Raw genomic sequence first — 19,660 nt, 5'->3', positions numbered from 1 at the left:
AAATTTTGGTCAATGACATGAGACAAAGTATATGTGAACTGCTGTATGAAAAGTGAATTTACTCTGTAAATCTTCACCCAAATCCTAATTAAAAAAAAAAAAAGATTACAGCTAAGAAAATTGTATGGAGCAGTTCTACTCTGTAATAAACTGAGTCACCCTGAGTCAGAAATGACTCAATGGCAACCAATAACAACAAGGGACTTGGGAAGCAGCACACTTCAGAAGAAAGAACACAGGATATGGGATCAAAAGATATCGCTCCAAGCCCCAGCTTGCTCCTTCCATTCTCTAATTCATTTTCTCACTGATTACTGCAGATTTTCCACAGGGAGGAAGGCAAGCTGTACATATATGGCTACATACAAAAAATGGAAGGCAAGAAATACAAAGTAAGATCTCCTTCCCTGGTATATTATAAAAGTTAAAGGACAGATTGACACAATCTCAAATATTTAACTACTTTTAACTATCCCCAACACTGTGCTAAGATTTAAGAGATAAACAAGTAGAAGACTTAGCCCTTGACCTCAAAAAGCTGACAATCTCATTAGAAAAATAGGCTAAAAACTTCAAAAAGAAGAATAAAAAGCCACAAAATATGTAGTATAGACTAGATATCTTTTGGAAGGGAAGATCTTAGGGAAGGAAGAAATCCAAGTAGACAAGAGTCAGGAAAAACTGTGAAAGTAGGAAAAACTTTCACAGAAAAAGTAGGACCTGAACTAGATTATGAAGAGAAGGTAAGACTCAGGCACACAGAAAAGGAAAGAAGACGTCCTAGGACAGGGATAAGAGTATATAGATGAAAGAGACAGAAGACATATCTGTCGGGGGCAAGGGGCATTTATTAACTCCACTCTGTTGCCATTTCCTGAACACAATAGGCTCTGCACAGACCCTCTATCCCACAGCTTTCCCGACTCCTTGCTGCCAATTCACACCTTTCACTTCCTTCTAAATTCAATTCAAAAAGGCATCCAAAGCTGATCTCTGATCATTCTGTTCTCATGTCTACTCATTGTAAATACATACTTAATTCGCAATACCTGAGTCTGCAGGTTATGTTAATGTCCCAAAAAGATTGTGAAAGTCAATTAAGTTTTTATTTAATGAGGAAGGCACTTCTAGTCATTTATACACAATATTACTTTATCATGACAAAGTACTTGGATATCAGTACACCTGTGAAGCAAGCAGAACCAGTGTTATAGTCCTGCCCCTCTTTTACAGATGAGGAAAATGAAGGTGAAAAAAATTACTTATCAGTTGTTCTCAAAATGTGAGTGCCAGACCACCACCACCACCACTCCCAGGAACTTGTTAGAAATGCTAATTCTCAGTCCCCACTCCAAATATACTAAGTGAGAAACTCTAGAGGTAGAGCCAGAAAATGTGTGTTAACAAGCCCTCCAGGTGATGCTCTTGCTGGTCAAGAGTGAGGTCCACTTTACAAGGGACATCACGCTCAATTGGCATAAAAGACTACACAAAAACATTGTTCTATATCCTACTTTGGTTGAGTAGCAACAGGGGTCTTAAAAGCTTGTAAACAGCCATCGAGATTCAACTACAGGTCTCTCCTCGTCCAGAACAAAGAATGAAGAAAACCAAAAGATGCATGGAAACAATTAGTACAAGGGACTAGCAGACCATGTGATTCTCAGCCTATATGACCATGAGACCAGAAGAACCTAGATGGGTTCCCAGCTACCACTGTCAACCACTTGGAGGGGGATCTATGTAGGAAATCCTAGACAGAGTGGGAGAACAATGTGAAACAAAACTCAAAATCATAAAAAACCAAAAAGACCAGATTTGTTCGTTTGATAGAGCCTGGTGAGACCCCTGAGACTATGGCCCCTAGTTACCCTTTCGGTCTGGAACTGAACTCACTCCTGTGGCTTCCAGCCAAACAACAGACAGGCATATAAGCTCAACATTTACATTAGGTAGATATACTCCTTGGAGTGATCAATTGTGAGAGAACAGAAGGACAGTGTTTGCACAGGGAGACAGTTTGGGGGCAGGAGTGCATGGGAGGGAAGGACACAAGGAATAGGTAACTATAGCCAGGAAGTGGTAAGAGAGCTGTTACACTGTAGGGAATTGCAATCAGTGTCAGGAAACAAAATGTGTATAAACTGCTGTATGGAAAATGAATTTGTTCTGTAAACTTTCACCCAAATCACAATACAAATTTAAAAAAAGAGAGTGAGGACCACTAATCTAAAGGCACATACAAGGCATACAGCCAGTACGCAGCAGAACCCAAAACCAAACCCACTGCCATCAAGTTGATTCTGATTCACAGCGACTCTATAGTACAAAGTAGAACTATCCCATGGTTTTCACAGCAGTAAATCTTTATGGGAGCAGACTGCCACATCTTTCTTCCAGAGCGGCTGGTGGGTTTGAACCACCAACTTTCTGGTTAGCAGCCAAGTTTAACCACAGCACCACCAGGGCTCCCGAAGCAGCAGAACTGGAGCTCAAATCTAGGCCTTCTACCCCTAAGTTTACTGCTCTTTCCATTCAATTCCACTGGCTGCCATAAGTGTGCTCTATCTCCCTAACTAGACTGTAACCTCCTTGAAAGTAAGGGTCCAATCAAGTAAACAGAGTCTATGCCAGGTAGTTGAACTTGAAGTAGTATGCCACCTTTTATCTATCTACAAATGTTTTATTTTCCAAATGTCTCTGTAACTATTACCTCTTTTGATTCTTAAGTCTTCCCTAATGAAGGCAAAACATATGATGTTCTAGAACAGAGGGCATTGTATGCACAAGAAGACAACTTGGGGCAGGAATGCATGGGAAGGAAGGACACAGGGAAGTGGTAACTACGGGGAGGAGTGGGAAGAGAGCTGTTACATTGTGAGGGATTGCAGTCAATGTCATGAGACAAAATGTGTATGAACTGCTATATGAAAAATCAATTTGCTCTGTAAATTTTCACCTAGATCACAATAAAAATTTTTAAAAATACACAACACATGATATCTACCAATGATGAAATTTTACCAATGATGAAACAGTATAGTCATTAGCTACGTTACTAAACATTTATTGCACAACATCTTCAGTTCTGTTTTGTACGCATTAACTTATTTCACTATCACAACAACACTAGGAGGTACATACTACTACTATCTTCATTTTATACATAAGAGGACTTTATTAGAAAGGTTGCAAAAACAGAGCTCATGCTAGATCATTTCAATAGAGAGAATTTAATAAAGGGAACAAAATAGAGAAGAACTGAAAAACCAAATGGAACAGTGAGGCGACCAAGATTAGCAACATAGAAAGCTACTACCATCCCCAGGGCTGAAAAGAGAGATGTGCTATTATCAGAGACAATAACCAGAGCTGCCCAGCAAGAGCTAGAACCAAGCAGGAGAAATAGCCGTGGCCAGAGACACTGCCCAAGCAGAAGGAGAGAAACACTGTGGTATCCCTTTCTCCTATCTTGCAGTCATCCCCCAGTATCTCTTACTGGCCAAAGGTAACTACAAAGAAGCCTGAAAAATGCAGTTTGGAAGTGCAGAACATGGATCTAAGGCGGAACGGGTAAATACAGGCAAGGAAATAGTCACAGATGGGTTATGGGAATTACCTAACAGTGTACACTTAGTAACCGGCAGTGCCAGGACTCAGGAGTCTGTATCCACAATCCCTGGTCTTAATCTCAGTGCAGTGGAACTGTCCAAGGTTATATGGCAAGTTACAGCAGAGCCAAGACCAAGAGAACCCAGGGTCCCTGACTCATATTCAAAGATCCTCTTTCCCTCCGTCCCATTCACATCCCCATCTTATTAGGCAATACGTTTAAAACAAAAGTTGGTCAAGTTTATGCTAAAGAGACGGTCAAGGCCACCAGTTAGGTGTCAGACAGAATGTACTTCAAAAAACAAAGACTTTTGAGCCTAAAAGGAGTCTCTCTTAAACTTTATAGTGCATAAAGATCATCTAGAACTAGAAAGCCTGTTCAAATGTAGATGATGAGGTTTGCTACACCAATCAGAGGGACCAAGAATCTGTACTTTTAACAAGTAATCCAGGTGATTCTGATGTACTTGCAATCAATTCTTTGAGAAACGCTACTTTAAAAAGTTCAGACTGCAAAACAGGCACAAATAGCCCCACTCTAAGAAATGAAAATCTAAGAATTAAGTTCTTCTCCGGAAATACCACTCTTAGCAGAAGAACAGAAAGACTTCAAAGAACTAAATGTCCATGGACTCCAAGTTAGGTTTCAACCATCTTACAGACCCATCTCACTAACCTTGGCTGCCAAGGGTGGAGGCAGCTGTGTGGTAGGTCTCACAATCCACACAAAATGTTCCTTGCTTCTCTGCCCCAAGCATCTCCAATTTCCGGGTGAGGAGCTCCACGGTCTGCTGGACACTCTTGCCCTCAGCCACAGGCATCTGGGAAACACTGGAAGCGATGGGAGCAAAATCATCAGTATCCAGAGACAAAACACGCAATCACTGAGCCACTCACTCACAGAATCGTAACTCATCAGACCAGGAGTTTCCTTATAGACCACCTACTCTGATCCCCTCATCCCTGAGAGCTCCTCTAGAAACTAGAGTATAGGTCTTAGGACTGTCACACCAGTGCAGTGAACTTCTTATCACACCAGCATTTCCCAAGTGTAGCATGTGTGCCAACATTCAAGGGAAGATTTTAGGTGTCACATAGACTGAGCATTCACTGAGTAGTAGTATCAAGGGAAAGGGGTACCCTCTGCAATTCTTTCAGTTTTAACTACATCAAGGAGAACTAACTCTGTTTTTACCAACTCTAGCACTCTGAACTAGGACTATATAAGTACAGTGGCCACTAACCACATATGATGATTTTAATTAATTAAGACAAAATTTAAAATTCAGTCCCTCAGTTGAAGGGTTACCCACACTTCAAGAGCTCAATAGCCACATGGAGCTGGGGGCTAGTGTATTGGACAGTGCTGATATAGAACATTTCCATCACTGTAGAAAGTCCTACTCAACAGCCCAAGAACAAAGAGAAAAGAGGCCTCAAGTTTATAATCCTTGGGGATAGGAGACAATAGTATCTACGATCAATTTAATCAACACCAAAACCAAACCAAACCCACTACCATCGAGTCAATTCTGACTCACAGCAACCCCCACTGGGCTTCCAAGGCAGTAAATCTTTACGGAAGTAGATTGCCCCATCTTCCTTCCACAGAGCGGCTGGTGGGTCTGAACCACCAACCTTCTGGTTAGCAGTCAACTGCCTTAGGCACTGCACCACCAGAGTTCCTTAATCAATACAATGAAACAAAGATGTTATTTATGTCCAAGGTTTCCTTCTATGGTGAGTGAAACTTGACTCCTTTTTAGAATGATAGATAACAATTACCAAGCACCTACTCTGTGCCACGCAGTATCCTAAGGCCTTTAGATAGATTAATTCTATGAATCCTTTGTTGTTGTTGTGTACCGTCGAGTCACACCTGACTCATAGTGACCCCTCCTTGGGTTTCCGAGGCAGTATCACTACGGAAGTAGGATTGCCCAACCTTCCTTCCGAGGAGTGGCTGGTGGGTTTGAACCGCCAGCCTTCTGGTTAGCAGTCAAGTGCCTTAGCCACTATGCTACCAGAGCTCCCTTACAACAGCTTTATACGAGGTGCTACTACTTATCTCTTTGTTATAAATGAGGAAAGTGAGATTGTTGTTGGCTACCATAACTTGCCTGAAGTCACACATTTAATGTATACTGTAGCCAAGATTCAAAGCCAGACAACATTGCTCCCAAGTCTACACTCTTATCCACTCTAACTAGACCGCCTCTCTAAGGACACAGATATTGTTAACATACATTTACGGATAAAAATAGATTTAAAAGAAAACATTAATAGTACAGGTGGTATTTAACTATGGCAAAAATCATGAAGACAGCCAAATATGACTGAACTTTGGAAGCCACTGAATTACTTGATCAACCAACTAAATGAAGTTATTAGGGTCCTAATACTGCTAAAATTTATCACTGCTCTCTATTAGAAGAAGTACTAACAAACAATGGTGATGAGCCTTATTTTTACATATAAGAGGATGCCTGAACTGAAGCTATGAGGAAGAGAAGTCCTAGGATTCTGGGTGGGGTGGTAAGGGTCCCAACAGATGGAGAGCAGGGGGCTTCTAGGATTGTGCTGCAAACTTTTTATCCTCATCCCTAATATATCCCTCTTACATTCTTACACTGCAAGGCTCAGAGGAGGATCACAGATAACAACTATGGGAAACATGGATGTAATCACTTGCAAGCCTGCAAGAGCCTGGGCTACCAGGAGAAAAAGATATTTCTGTATGCTTTTATATGTGAATCCTATAGCTACTGACTTCACATATCCTAACTTCCAGCCCTCTTTGACTGGAAAAAATCTTTAATACCTTTGAATAGACTGATATTTAAAACTTCTGAAACCTAGCACTTTGGAAATAATGCCTCTGAGAGCATTAGGCCCACCTTTTCCTCTTCTAATTGAGTCATAACATGTTAGAAATAAAAGGGCCATAGAAACTAGACAAGTATGTAATCCAACAATGTAGGAAACACGTCCTGGAGAGATGAAGCAACCAGAAGCCCTATCTCCTAACTCCCAAAGGCTTTATTTTTTTCTTCTAGACTCGAGATGCTAAAATGGCCAAACTGGAACCAGACATAGACTGGTCTCACTGTTTTCTCCTTGCCTATGCCCCGCTCCCTCCAGTCTTGCCTACTGATGGATACCAGACCAAAATCCTCTTTCCGAGGCTGAAGTCCAACTCCTGGAAATACTATGGCCTCACAGAAGAAAAAAGGAAGAAAGGGCACAGCACTAATGGGGTTCTGGGATAAAATCTGTTATTTGCCGCCTTCCAGAAGGAAGGGGCTCACCTTTGAGGAAACAGGCCCGAAGAACCCGCAGCTTGTCCCTTTCATCCACACAACCCGGAGACATCTTGCTCATCTCCCAGTGGGAGGGCGGACCCTGGCCGCAATCTTCCTCCCAGGTCCACTCGAAGCTCCTAGGATCCTTCACGATCCCAAGTCCCGCCCCAAAAACTCCCGAACGGTCCTCGCAGTCCTACCAAGTCACTCCCATGGTGCCAAGCCAGGAGGATGGCAGCTTCTAACAGTTGAAACACAGCGCTCTCGTAATGAAATCCCCTATAGCAAGCTTCGGTCGGAGGGGCTCCGGAAATTACGTAAAAACAGAGCGCCCAGTCGACGCGCTCACGAGCATTGAAGACCCGCCGGGATACACCCTCTCGGTGACGCATCCAGTGACGGAATCTGCTCAACTCTCACCCACCGGCTTTCTGCTTCAGAAACCACTAGACACCTGAGGCCTGGTTCCATGAAGATAGGGAAACAAGGCTCAGACTGCCACCACTTAGAGAAACCAGCGTTAAAGGCGATGAATGATGTATTCGTGTATCCAGCTCCAAGGCTCATGAACTCTTGTAGGGGTTCGGGTAACGCCGATGGCACTTCTGGCCTCCGAACTCTGAGGGGCGCTGTGCTCTATGCGTGGCCTCTTGGGAAATGGGAGTTCACTGCGCAAGCGCCCTTGGTTTCTTTCCTCCGTCCCCACGTGTGAATCTTACCGGCAACTTTTCTGAGAGAAATGCCCAAATTTAAGGCGGCCCGCGGGACCGGAGACCGGGAAAAACATGCCCCCTTGGCGGAGCAGATCCTGACTGCGGACGCAGTGCGGATGGGGTCCCGGGAAAAGCGGAGAGGCCGGGGGACCCGAGAAGACGAAGAATATGTGGGGCCCCAGCTGACCCGAAGGATTTTGCAACAAGCGCGGCGGCAGCAGGAGGAGTTGGAGACTGAACATGGGACTGGAGACAGGGCCGCGGCGCCGAGGGAGCGCACTACGCGGCTGGGTGAGCGGCAGGTGTGGGGTGGGGTGCAAGGAAGGGAGCGCTTTGTTGGAGATGTACGACATAAAAGTGACTGGCAAGGGAATAGCCTGAACGCAAAAAAAAAAAAAAAAAAAGGTCCATACTACACTCTTAAGGAGCTCTGGTGGCGTAGTGCCTAAGGCATTGACTGCTAACCAGAGGGTTGACGGTTCAAACCCACCAGCCAGTCCGCGGAAGGAAGACTGGGCAATCTACTTCCGTAAAGATTTACCGCCTTGGAAACCTAAAGTGGTTCGCTATGGGTCGGAATCAACTCGATGTTACTGAGTTTGGTTTTTCGGTTTGGTTACACTCTCACAATGGAACCGGAATAGGAGACCTAGCCCTGGAGCGAATTCAGGGCGGTCAGAGTCCCACCACGCCCACTCCTAGTTTTAGGCACTTACTCCTAGGCACCCCGAAGGTAGGCCAACCAAGTTTTCCATTTGTTGTCCATTTCCAGTTACTCATTTGTTTCATAAATATGTATGGGGTGCCTACTACGTGCTTCGCGCTGTGCTAGGAGTTTGGATATAGAAATGAACGAGTTAGACACTGTCTGACTTCTGGACCTAACAGTCTTGGAGAGAGATCATTAAATGGACAATTAAAATAATATATTCCATAATAAGGAAAGTACAGTTTCTCCAGTGACGAATAGCACATAGTCTCAGGTGTCAGGGAGAGCTTTCTAGACTACGTGATCTTTCAGCTGACACCTGAAAAATGGCTTGGTTAGCTAGTGCTAAGACATCATACGTCTGTTTTATGGCTGCCTCACCTCTCAGTCTTCTTTGCTGGCTCTTCTGTTGTTTCCAGGCTCTAATCATTGAAGTGCTGCATGGCTGAGTCCTTGGACCTCTTCTCTTAAATACATTCTCTGGTGCTGTCATCAAGTTTCATGGTTTGAATATTATCTATTTGGTGACTACTCCCAACTTTATATTCCAGTCCTGATCTCTTCTGTGAAACCCAGATTCAGTGTTACATTCTCCTTGGCATCTCCAATTGGAGGTCTAGTACACATCTCAAATTTAACGTATCTAAAACTGAAACCTGACCTTTCTTCCCAGAGCAGCTCCTCCTACTGTTTTCCTCATCTCAGTTTGTAGTATGATATCCTTCCCATTGTTCAAGACAGAAACCTTGGACCCTACTCCTTCTCACACTACACCCGATCTGTCAAGAAATCATGTTGCTTCTACCTTCAAAATATGTCTAGAATCAGACCACTTCTCACCACTTTGGAACTTTACCCCGTTCCAAGTCATTGTGGTGTCTCCATTAGATTATTGCAATAGCCTCCTGATTAGTATTTCATACCCCTACAGTCCACTCACAACAGCTAGAGAATTGTAATAGCCTATAAAGCCCTTGGGAGCTCCGGTAGCACTATGCAAGCCTAAGGCACTTGTCTGCTAACCAGAAGGCTGGTGGTTCAAACCCACCAGCCACTCCTCAGAAGGAAGATTGGGCAATCCTACTTCCATAGTGATACTGCCTCGGAAACCCAAGGAGGGGTCGCTATGAGTCGGGGCCGACTCGACGGCAAATAACAACAACAACATAAAGCCCTTAGCAACTTTACCCCCTTACCAGTCTGGCCTCTTACACTGCTTTCCCCTTTGTTCTGTCCACTTCACACTCTATACAGGCTTCAGTATTCCTTAAACATGGCAGTTCAGAGTCTTTACCCTGGTTATTCTTTCTGCCTGAGCTGTTCTGTCCCCTATACGCCTGTAGGCTCACTTCCTCAATTCTTCACTTTCTCAAGGAGGCCTACCCTGGACATTCTCTTTAAAATTGCAATACCCCACCCCTTCTCTACTCTATTCCAACTATATTCCAACTTCTGTACTCTTCCCCCTGCCCCCGCTTTTTCCTCCCATAGCCCTTTTTTTCTTTTAACCTAATATATTTACTTGCTAACGTTTGTTCCTTGCTGTGTTAGTTGTGCATCAACTTGCCTGGGCCTTGGTTTTGAGTGGGTTGGCAGCTGGCTGTAGTTATTCCCCATGATGAGACTGTAATCACCTCCATAGTGGGATCTGCTGTCAGCAGCTAAGTAGTTGAAGGGGAGTGGCCTGCTTTGGGGTGTGGCCTGCTTCCAGAATGTATGGAGAAGCTTTGAGAAAGATCTCTAGCTTTTTGGCACATTTGGATTCTGCATTTGGCTGAGTCCTCATCTCAGTTTCTGGACTTGAACCAATGGCCTGCCATGTTGCCTGCTGATCTTGTAATTATACCGTTTTACCTTCTGACCTCGGGTTCATCAGCCTCAGCAGCCAACAGCTGCCTGAGTTAGGAGACACCTCCAGCTCCAGTGGGCCTGGAACAAGAGGCAGAGCTGAAGCCCAAGGCTGAGGGGTCTTCACCCAGCCCCTAGAGCAGGTACTCTGAATTCGGACTTTTATCCTCCTAAACTGTAAGAGAATAAGTTTCTGTTTGTTAAAGCCATCTGCTTCTATTTCTGTTACAGCAGCACTAGAGAACCAAGACACCTCTCTCCCTTAATTAGAATGTAAGCTCTACAAGGACAAAAAAGTTGCTTTTGTTTACTACTCTATTCCCAGCACCCAGAACAGTGCCTCTTATGTAGCAGGCACTCAATGTTTGCTGAGTGAATGGATTAATTAATTATGGTGAGGTAGGTAGGAGCCAAGTCTACAAAGGACCTAGAGGCCATGCCTGGGATTTAAAGCCATCTTGAAGGCACAGGGAAGCTATTGAAGAGTGTGTTGAGTACAGGACTGACCAAATCAAATGTGTATATTTAGAAAGTTATTCTGGTTGCAGAGTGGAAAATGAGTTGGAGGAAAGCACGGTTGGAAGTAGGGAAACCAGTTAGGAGATTCTTGAATTAATCCAGGAAAGAGATGATGCTGGTCTAGGGCTGAAGGATTTGAGAGAGATTCTGTGAAGTAAAAGAGGGCATGGTAATTGATTGAGTGTTGGGGGTAAGGGTGCAGGACAAGGCAGAACTGCCTTCCAGGTTCTGATAAGGCATTGGGTGGATGGTGGCACCATTTACCAAAATGGAACACCATAAGTGGTACAGACTCAGGAGGGAATGAAAATGAGTAGCTTGATGATGTGATGTTTGAAGTGCCCATGAGTCACCTAAGAACAATTGGAGTTAGGACCCAGACCCAAGAAGTGAAATCACTTACAAGTACAGACTTGGGAATTGTTGGCATGTAAAGATAAAATGTCTCACTACCCTTGCTGCTGTTGTTATGTGCCATCGAGTCGGACCCAACTCATAGTGACCCCTCCTTGGGTTTCCGAGGCAGTTTCACTACGGAAGTAGATTGCCCAACTTTCCTTCTGAGGAGTGGCTGGTGGGTTTGAACCGCCAGCCTTCTGGTTAGCAGTCAAGTGCCTTAGGCACTACGCTATCAGAGCTCCTCTCACAACCCTTACTGATATCTTTTATCATACACTGCCACTGCTCTTAGGGACCTGCTCACAACTAGCATATCTTCCCACTTGGATTTACACCCCTTCCCAGATGCCCAGCTACCTGTAGCCTTCTAAAAATCAAGTATTCCAATCTGAACTCTACTGCCTTGCCTTCAAAGCCCTCCACAATCTTTTGTCAGTCTACCCATGTAGCCATATTTCTTGCCACTGCCTAACAGACATTTGTAAAATGAGCCCTTTTGCTAGTGCTGTTATCTGAGTATGGAACGCCTTCCTCCAACTTCCAAACTGCCTGGCCAGGCCCAACTGTCCTCAGCACTCATCATCTTCCAGTGCCTATGAAAGATACAGTCTTGACCACTTATTTTGGCCTGTAATCAAGCTCTGCTAAATGTGTAGAATAGTTGTGAGGGATACAGAATCTAGACTCAGACTATCTGCCTTTGGCAGATTTTTTTTAATTGTGATTTTGGTGAAAGTTTACAGAGCAACTTCATTTTCCATACAACAATTCATACACATTTTGTTTTATAACATTGATTGCAATCCCCACAATGTAACAACTCTCTTTCTACTTCATCCCTGTGATTACCTTTTGCCTGTGTCCTTCTTTCCTATGCATTCCTGTCCTCTGAGCTGTCTCCCTGTGCAAATGTGCTTTTCTGGTCTCCCATGGTTGATTGTTCTAAGGACTATAGGCAGATTGCTTTTCTGTGTTTCATTGCCCTCATCTGAAACTGGGTGTAATAATGGTACCTATTTCTTGGGGTTATGAGGATTAACTAGTTAACACATGTACAGTGTTTTAGAGGAATTTAGAACAGCCCTGTTACATAACTGAGTAATTTTTGTTAACCATTATTTATTGGTTTCATTATTTTTTACGCATACATTTTGTTTCTCAAACAAGACTGCACCTGCTGGGGACGGGAAGATAATATGTGCATCATCTGTTTCACTGAGCACATATGTATCTGTTATGTGAGGCCTGTACTAGATACTTATTAAAGTGAAATGGACTCTGGCCCCCTCACCTGCTCCCCCTGTTCACCCATCTCTTCTCCCCTCTTCCAGGTCCAGGAATGCCACAGGATGGATCAGATGGTGAGGATGAGGAGTGGCCCACCCTGGAGAAGGCTGCCACAATGACAGGGGTGGGCCACCATGCAGAGGTGGTTGTGGATGCTGAGGATGAACGTGCTATTGAGATGTTCATGAATAAGAACCCTCCTGCCAGGTAGGGCTGGCATGGCCTAGGATTTGGGATAATGAGCCTTGATGGGGAATTCCCACACAGAAGCAAATACTCTGGCAGACTTTCAATTCCCTGCCTTTGGAAAGTGTGTGAGCATTGCTTAGTATTAGGAGATCACGTTGGCAAAACTGGGCCATCTTCAAAGGACCATTCTGAGTGGGAATGGCTGAACTTGGAGTACATCCTCCCCCTCTGTCTGCCTGTTCTGGAACTGTCCCAATACCCTGGGCAAACAGGGTTTGTTGTTGTTTTGGTCTCTGGGGTGGTCCATCTCATTGCATTTAATGTTGATATGCTGTTTTCTTAGTGGTACGTACAACTTCCTTGCACAAATCTCTTTCATACCTTGAGCTTCATTTAATCCAACCATTTTCAACCTTAGTGGCACAGTAGGTATTTTGTGCTGAAGGTTTCTTTGTTGTGGAGGCTGTGCTGTGCAGCGCAGGATGTTTGGCAACATCTGTGACCTGTACCCGCTAGATAACCAGTAACAACTTTTCCCCGCAACTGTGGTAACAAAAAATGTCTCCAGACATTGCCAAATGTCCCCTAAGAAGGGCAAAATTGCCTCTGGTTGAGAACCACTGATTTATTTCCATCTGTAATAAATACAGAGGAGCCTTGGTGGTGTAGTAGTTAAGGAATTTGGCTGCTAACCAGAAGGTCAGCTGTTCAAACACCATCTGTTCCACTGAAGAAAGATGGGGCAGTCTGCTTTCATAAAGATGAACAGCCTTGGAAACCCAATAGGGGTCGCTAGGAGTTGGAATTAATTCGATGGCATTGAGGGTTTTTTTTCTGTTTTGTTTTGGATAATAAACCCAGGAGCCTTGGCACAGAGTTAAGTGTGTAGCTGCTAACCAAAAGATCAGCAGTTTGAACCTACTAGCTGCTCCGTGGGAGAAAATTGTAGCACTCTGCTTCCATAAAGGTGTACAGTTTTGGAAACCCTATGGAGCGGTTCTGCTTTGTCCTATAGGGTCGCTCTAATTCAGAGTCAACTTGATGGCAGTGGGTTTGGTTTGGGGTTTTATAATAAATGCAAAGAACCCTGGTGGTGCAACAGCTAAGCACACAGTTGTTAACCAAAGGTAGGTGATTTGAACTCACCTTATGGCTCTGCAGGAAAAAGACCCATCAATTTGCTTTTATAAAAATCACAGCCAAAAGGGAGTGAATGGTGATGGAAAAATCACATTGAAGGAAGGGTAGGGTTGCACAGCCCGTTATTGTAATTGCTGTCAATAAATTGTACACGTGTAAAAAGTTGAATTGGCGAAACTTGTCTGGGAGATACAACAATGATGGGGGGTGAGTGGGGAGTAGCTAGCTACTCAGGCTGCTTATGTACAACCAAACACCTGGGATTTGGTTCCTTGGTTTGGAGGTTTAAGGGCCTGGTTTCATGGGACATCCCAGTTAATTAGCCTAAGAACATGTTTAGTGCTTCTTTGTTTACCTCCTAGTTCACTGCATTGTGCCTGTGGTCTTAAAAGCCTGGATGCAGCCATCCAAGGCACAGCAATTCTTCTCTATTCACCTGGAACAACACAGGAAGAAGGAGAGTCAGGAATAAGAAGATAAGGAACATGTGGCTAATTGCCTTCATGACAACTGCCTCCTTTGCCGAGACTAGAGCTGGATGGTTCTGAGCTAGAAATAATAGAACATTTTGATCAAAGATTACATTGTAGAATCCTGATGAAAAGGGGGAAATGCAGAACAGAATTTCAAATTTTCATGGACTCTAGACTTTCTGGAACTGTGGAGGCTAGATGAATCTCTGAAACTATTGCCCTGAGATAATCTTTAACCTTAAACCAAAAATATTTCCTGACATCTTCTTAAAATAAATAGTTTAGCTTCACTAGTCTTTTAAAAAAAAAATGTGCCTTGAGCATTATGTTCTTTAAAAAACTTATTTGTATGGAATCAAATTTAACAACAATAACTTAAAAAATTAGATGGGAACTTTAGGGGCAGTAGGTTTATGTGAATGAGGGGGAAAAATCTCAGAAAAGGAGAATGAGAATGGTTACACAACTTGAAGAATATCTTCAGTGTCACTAAATTATACATACAGAAACTGTTGGATTGGTGTATGTTTTGTGTTGTATATTCTCAACAGCAGCAGCAAAATTGACAGCCAGGAAACCCCTATTGGGCCTACTGTGTCACACGGGGGTCACTATGAACTGGAATTGACTCAGCGGCACCCAGCAAGAACAACACAATACATTCAGGCTGCCTGTGATCCAGCTCCTGAACCCTGAGTCCACCTAAGCCCATGGATCTTATCCCCAGGACGGGGAGTCTAGGATGTGGACCCTCACTAGTTCATTCTGACTCTCTGATATTACCATGAATATGCTAATCATCTCATTGCTGATTGTCTCATTGCTAATCATAGTGTGAAAAGACAGGGAGCCTAAATGATAAATGCTGTAGCAGCTTGCTTGAGTGCAGAATGATGCTGAGTAGCTGAAATAGGTATCACCAAGCCTGTGTACTTGGGCTTGTATGCTTGTCCCAGAGAGCCTCTGAGGTTCTCACTCAACCTCTCAGAACTCCTTCAGAGACAATTCTGACAAGCTTAGCAGAAGGGTTTTCCACCTTACAGTAAATACAAGCAGAAAGCTACTAGAAACAGGGATTCCTGGCAGTCTTGAGAAATGACAGCTGATGTCCTCAGAAAGGAGACCCAGATCCCCATGAACTAATCAGTCAGAAGCCATTTAGTTTGAGGATACATTACATTTAGTATAAAGGAACTGAACTTTACAACCTAAAAGACCAGCATTTGAATTTTTGCTCCCATTTGACCTTGGGTGCCTTAACTCTTGAATCTCAGTTCCCATGTCTATGTAAGAGGCATCATAATCCCTCCAATAGATGTTGCACAGATTATGTGAGAAAATATCTGGAAAGTCCCAAACAAAGTGCCTAGCACTAAGTAGGTCCTCAGAAAACAGGAGTAGTTTTAAATACATTCAGCAGCCTCTGGGGACACCATTATACCAGAGCCCAAGGTGAACATAATTTTGCATCATTAAAATAAGATCATGCTTGATGTAGTCTATTTAAGGAGGCTGAGAAGAATATGATCAATTTTAGTAAGACTTGCAAAACAAAATTGGGAAAAGTTTGTGGCATAGTCTCTCCCTGATGATCATAGCTATTTGAGAAATCTTAGTGTAAATATGAGATGTCTGGCACTGAAGAGGGGTCGGACCTGGGATTTGTAATTGGAGTGACGTCAACAGATTGGTAGTATATGATGGATGAGTTTGAAATAGACACTTTATTATGCACTTGCTGTGTACTAGTAGTTCCAAGTCATGTATGTGTATTAACTCACTTAATCCTTACGTGAACCAAAAAACCAAACTCACTACCGTTGAGTCTATTGCAATTCATAGCAACCTCTCAGCAATGAGATGATTAGCATATCATAAGGTGGTATCACTAGGGAAGTAGATTGCCCAGTCTTCCTTCCGGAGAGTGGCTGGTGGGTTTGAACTGCCAGCCTTCTGGTTAACAGTCAAATGTCATAGGCATTATGCCACTAGAGCTCCTAATCCTTATGGGAGAGGCAGGTTATTACCAGTTTTATTTTGTTGTTGAGAATATACAGAGCAAAACATACACCAGTCCAACAGTCGATTCTGAATCACGGCAACCCCATGTGTGTCAGAGTAGAACTGTGATACATAGGTTTTCCATAGCTGATTTTTTGGAAGTAGATTGTCAGACCTTTCTTCCAAGGCACCTCTGGGTGAACTCAAGCTACTAACCTTTTTGTTAGTAGTCAAACGTGTTAACCATTTGTACTACCTGGGGTCTCTGGTACTCTTACGATTATCCCTACTTTATAGATGAGGAAAGTAAGGTACTGAGAGACAAATGTAAAATGCCCATGGTTGTACAGGGACAAGAGGAGGCAGGGTTTCAACCCAGGCAGTCTGACGTCAGAGTTTGTATTCTCAAACTCCACCTGATACCTTTGTCCTGAGTTGAATGACTTTCAGGTCCTTTGTGCTGAGGACCTGCACAGTCCTTAGTGATTGGTGGTGGGTGGGCCTAGAAGAGAGGCAGGGGCCACACATCCCAGTAGGATCTCAGATTTATCAAAACTCACAAGGGACTGTGGGGAGTCTAGAGCTCCCTAGACCACAGAAACCCATTTCTGTTCCTTTCCCTCTGCACCTTCCCAACTCCTAGGCGTACCCTGGCTGACATCATCATGGAGAAGCTGACTGAGAAGCAGACAGAGGTGGAGACAGTCATGTCAGAGGTGTCAGGCTTGCCTATGCCCCAGCTAGACGCAAGGGTCCTAGAGGTCTACCGAGGAGTCCGGGAGGTAAGAGCTGAGAACAGAGCCTTGGTGGGATGCCTTAGCATGGGCTGTGGGCTCCCATGCAAGGCTTTGGGTGCCCACGTCTCTCATGCCAAATACAGCATGGCAGCAGAGAACAGACTTGAGTGTCAGTGCATGGGTTCAGATTCTTCTTGCTCTGCCACTTAGTGACTTGATGACCTTGGGTAGGTCACATAGCTCTTTAGCCTCAAGTTTCCTCATTTGTAAAATGAAGATTATAATAGCAATTCCTTGGAGGGTTGTGAGGATTAAGTATTTAACATACGAAAAGCACTTAGACAAGTATCTGGTACTGGCAAGCACTACATACATTAATGATGATTATTTTACCCCACCCCCAGGTGTTATCGAAGTACCGTAGTGGGAAACTGCCCAAGGCATTTAAGATCATCCCTGCACTCTCTAACTGGGAGCAGATCCTCTATATCACAGAGCCTGAGTCCTGGACTGCAGCTGCCATGTACCAAGCCACCAGGTGATGAGATTCTAGGGGAGAAGCACAGAACTACATGGCTACACCCCTGGGGTGTCAGGGTGACCACAAGAGTCGGTGCCTTCCTGGGCATGCGTAATTCCCTCCTGGCCACTAGGGCACAGAGGATCTGCAGCGGGAGGAGGAAGGCGAGTAGCTGAATAGCCATCACTTTGGGGGAGCTCTGACTCTCGTAGGCTCTCGTAGGTGGACAGCATTCACCCAGTGTTAGTGCATCTTGTTGCTCTTCTGGTATTCCCCCCTTAGTGGACCTGGGGGTTGGATGCACACAGCTCTCTCCCATACATCTCTTGCTGAAAGAATGCTTTCTATCTTAACTTAAAGGCCTCTTGCTTACATACACCATCCCCAGTGATACTGAAAGGGCTGGCTCCAAATCACCCTATGACCTGGAAACTCTCCGTCCCTTCAAACTAGGATTTTCGCCTCTAACCTAAAGGAACGCATGGCCCAGCGCTTCTTCAACCTTGTCCTGCTCCCCCGAGTACGAGATGACATTGCTGAATACAAACGACTAAACTTCCACCTCTACATGGCACTCAAGAAGGCCCTGTTCAAGCCTGGAGCCTGGTTTAAAGGTGGGAGCCCAGGAGGCAGGGAAGAAAGGGAGGGCCTAGAGTTCCTGCAGTAGGCCTGACTTGGAGATAGCTGTCTCTGAGGCCAGGCTCCACTGACTGTCCCTGGAGTGGGTAGGGAGCACTTTCTACTGTACCTCTGTTCTGGATTCTTTGTGACCACCCCTCTGATCCTCCCTAGGGATCCTGATCCCACTGTGTGAGTCTGGTACCTGTACCCTCCGGGAAGCCATCATTGTGGGTAGCATCATCACCAAGTGCTCCATCCCTGTCTTGCACTCCAGGTAGTGTTGGTGGGGGAGGTGGAGAAGGACTTGTCAGTGGATATGTAGATGGTAGAATCACCAGAACTTAGATGGGGCGGGGGCAGGATGGGGACTAGCACTGGCTTTGTGCTTGTTTAACTCAACGTGTGGGAGGTATCAATACCCCACTACAATAGAAGTTTCACAAAAATAATCGCAGTGCCTGGTACGTAGTAAGTTTTCTGTGAATAATTCAATGAATAGGGGACAAGGACACAGGCAGAAACGTAGGTTAGAGATGGAGATGTTGGAATGTTTGGATATATTCTAGTTTCATATTGAGACAAGAGGTCATACTGAGAAAGAGGTAAGGATTTGAAATGGATCTGTATGTTGTTGTTGTTATGTGCCATCAAGTTGGACCCAACTCATAGCGACCCCTCCATGGGTTTCTGAGGTAGTATCACAACGGAAGTAGATTGCCCAACCTTCCTTCCGAGGAGTGGGTGGTGGGTTTGAACCGCCAGCCTTCTGGTTACCAGTCGCACTATGCTACCAGAGCTCCCATGGATCTGTATAGAGATGGTAATCGAAGTCAAAGGAATATGAGATTAGGTAGGTGAGCACAAGGCCTAAGGCAGTCTTCTTAAGAATACTATAGAATAGGAGCTAACAGAGGAAAAAAGGGAGAAAAGTATATAGAAGTATAATCTTTCTTCCAACATTTGCCCCCATCATTAAGCCCATCCTACCTCCCTTCTCCCCAGTGCGGCCATGCTGAAAATTGCAGAAATGGAATACAGTGGTGCCAATAGCATCTTCCTGCGACTGCTGCTGGACAAGAAGTACGCACTGCCCTACCGGGTGCTAGATGCCATAGTTTTCCACTTCCTGGGGTTCCGGACTGAGAAGCGTGAACTGCCCGTGCTCTGGCACCAGTGCCTCCTGACCTTGGTCCAGCGCTACAAGGCGGACCTGGCCACAGACCAGAAAGAAGCCCTCCTTGAACTTCTCCGGCTACAGCCCCATCCACAGTTGTCTCCTGAGGTTAGGCGTGAGCTTCAGAGCGCAGTCCCCCGAGATGTGGAAGATGTCCCCATTGCCATGGACTGAGGAAACTTGTCCTAGCCCAAGGAGCCTAGGAGAACATCAGGACCCTGTTGGTGGCTAAAGATGACAGTGAACCTTTATACCTACAGACTCAGCTCAAGGCAGGGAGGGGTTACACGGCACCTGTAACTCCCAAGAACTGAACAGGGAGGACTGAGGATCTGGCTTTCTTCCCCCCGCCCTTCCATTCTAAGCCCTGGTCCCTCTGAGTTCTGAAATCTGACTTTGAGACTCAACACCCCACA

At 44.6% G+C, this 19,660-nt stretch overlaps 2 protein-coding genes across 2 annotated transcripts in view; one reads left to right on the top strand and one right to left on the bottom strand.

The window, feature by feature from the left end:
* Positions 1 to 7,128, bottom strand: part of MED20 (mediator complex subunit 20) — a 21,118-nt gene extending 13,990 nt beyond the window's left edge. The window contains exons 1-2 of the mRNA XM_007936258.2: positions 7,115 to 7,128; positions 4,289 to 4,443 (exon numbers count right to left, since the gene is read on the bottom strand). Coding sequence (XP_007934449.1) covers positions 4,289 to 4,443; positions 7,115 to 7,128 — 169 coding nt within the window. The remainder of the gene's footprint in view (positions 1 to 4,288; positions 4,444 to 7,114) is intronic.
* Positions 7,129 to 7,653: 525 nt separating this feature from the next.
* Positions 7,654 to 19,418, top strand: BYSL (bystin like). Its single transcript, XM_007936257.2, has 7 exons — positions 7,654 to 7,918; positions 12,434 to 12,596; positions 16,836 to 16,974; positions 17,334 to 17,467; positions 17,903 to 18,063; positions 18,242 to 18,344; positions 19,073 to 19,418. The coding sequence occupies exons 1-7, from the start codon at positions 7,654 to 7,656 to the stop codon at positions 19,416 to 19,418; spliced, it is 1,311 nt and encodes a 436-aa protein (XP_007934448.1).
* The last annotated feature ends 242 nt before the right edge of the window (positions 19,419 to 19,660 follow it).

This window comes from Orycteropus afer, unplaced genomic scaffold, assembly GCF_000298275.1.
Source record: "Orycteropus afer afer isolate SDZICR_OR568_19922 unplaced genomic scaffold, OryAfe1.0 scaffold00034, whole genome shotgun sequence".
Taxonomy (NCBI): domain Eukaryota; kingdom Metazoa; phylum Chordata; class Mammalia; order Tubulidentata; family Orycteropodidae; genus Orycteropus; species Orycteropus afer.
The sequence above is the reverse complement of the archived record's forward strand: the minus strand, read 5'-3'. Positions and strand labels throughout refer to the sequence as shown.

What these genes read in the sequence shown, in the direction of transcription:
- BYSL (XM_007936257.2), top strand. Translation starts at nt 7,654, where the DNA reads ATGCCCAAATTTAAGGCGGCCCGCGGGACCGGAGACCGGGAAAAACAT. An exon ending in TCTACCGAGGAGTCCGGGAG is followed by an intron (nt 16,975 to 17,333) that starts GTAAGAGCTGAG and finishes CCCCACCCCCAG; the next exon opens with GTGTTATCGAAGTACCGTAG. An exon ending in GCCTGGAGCCTGGTTTAAAG is followed by an intron (nt 18,064 to 18,241) that starts GTGGGAGCCCAG and finishes GATCCTCCCTAG; the next exon opens with GGATCCTGATCCCACTGTGT.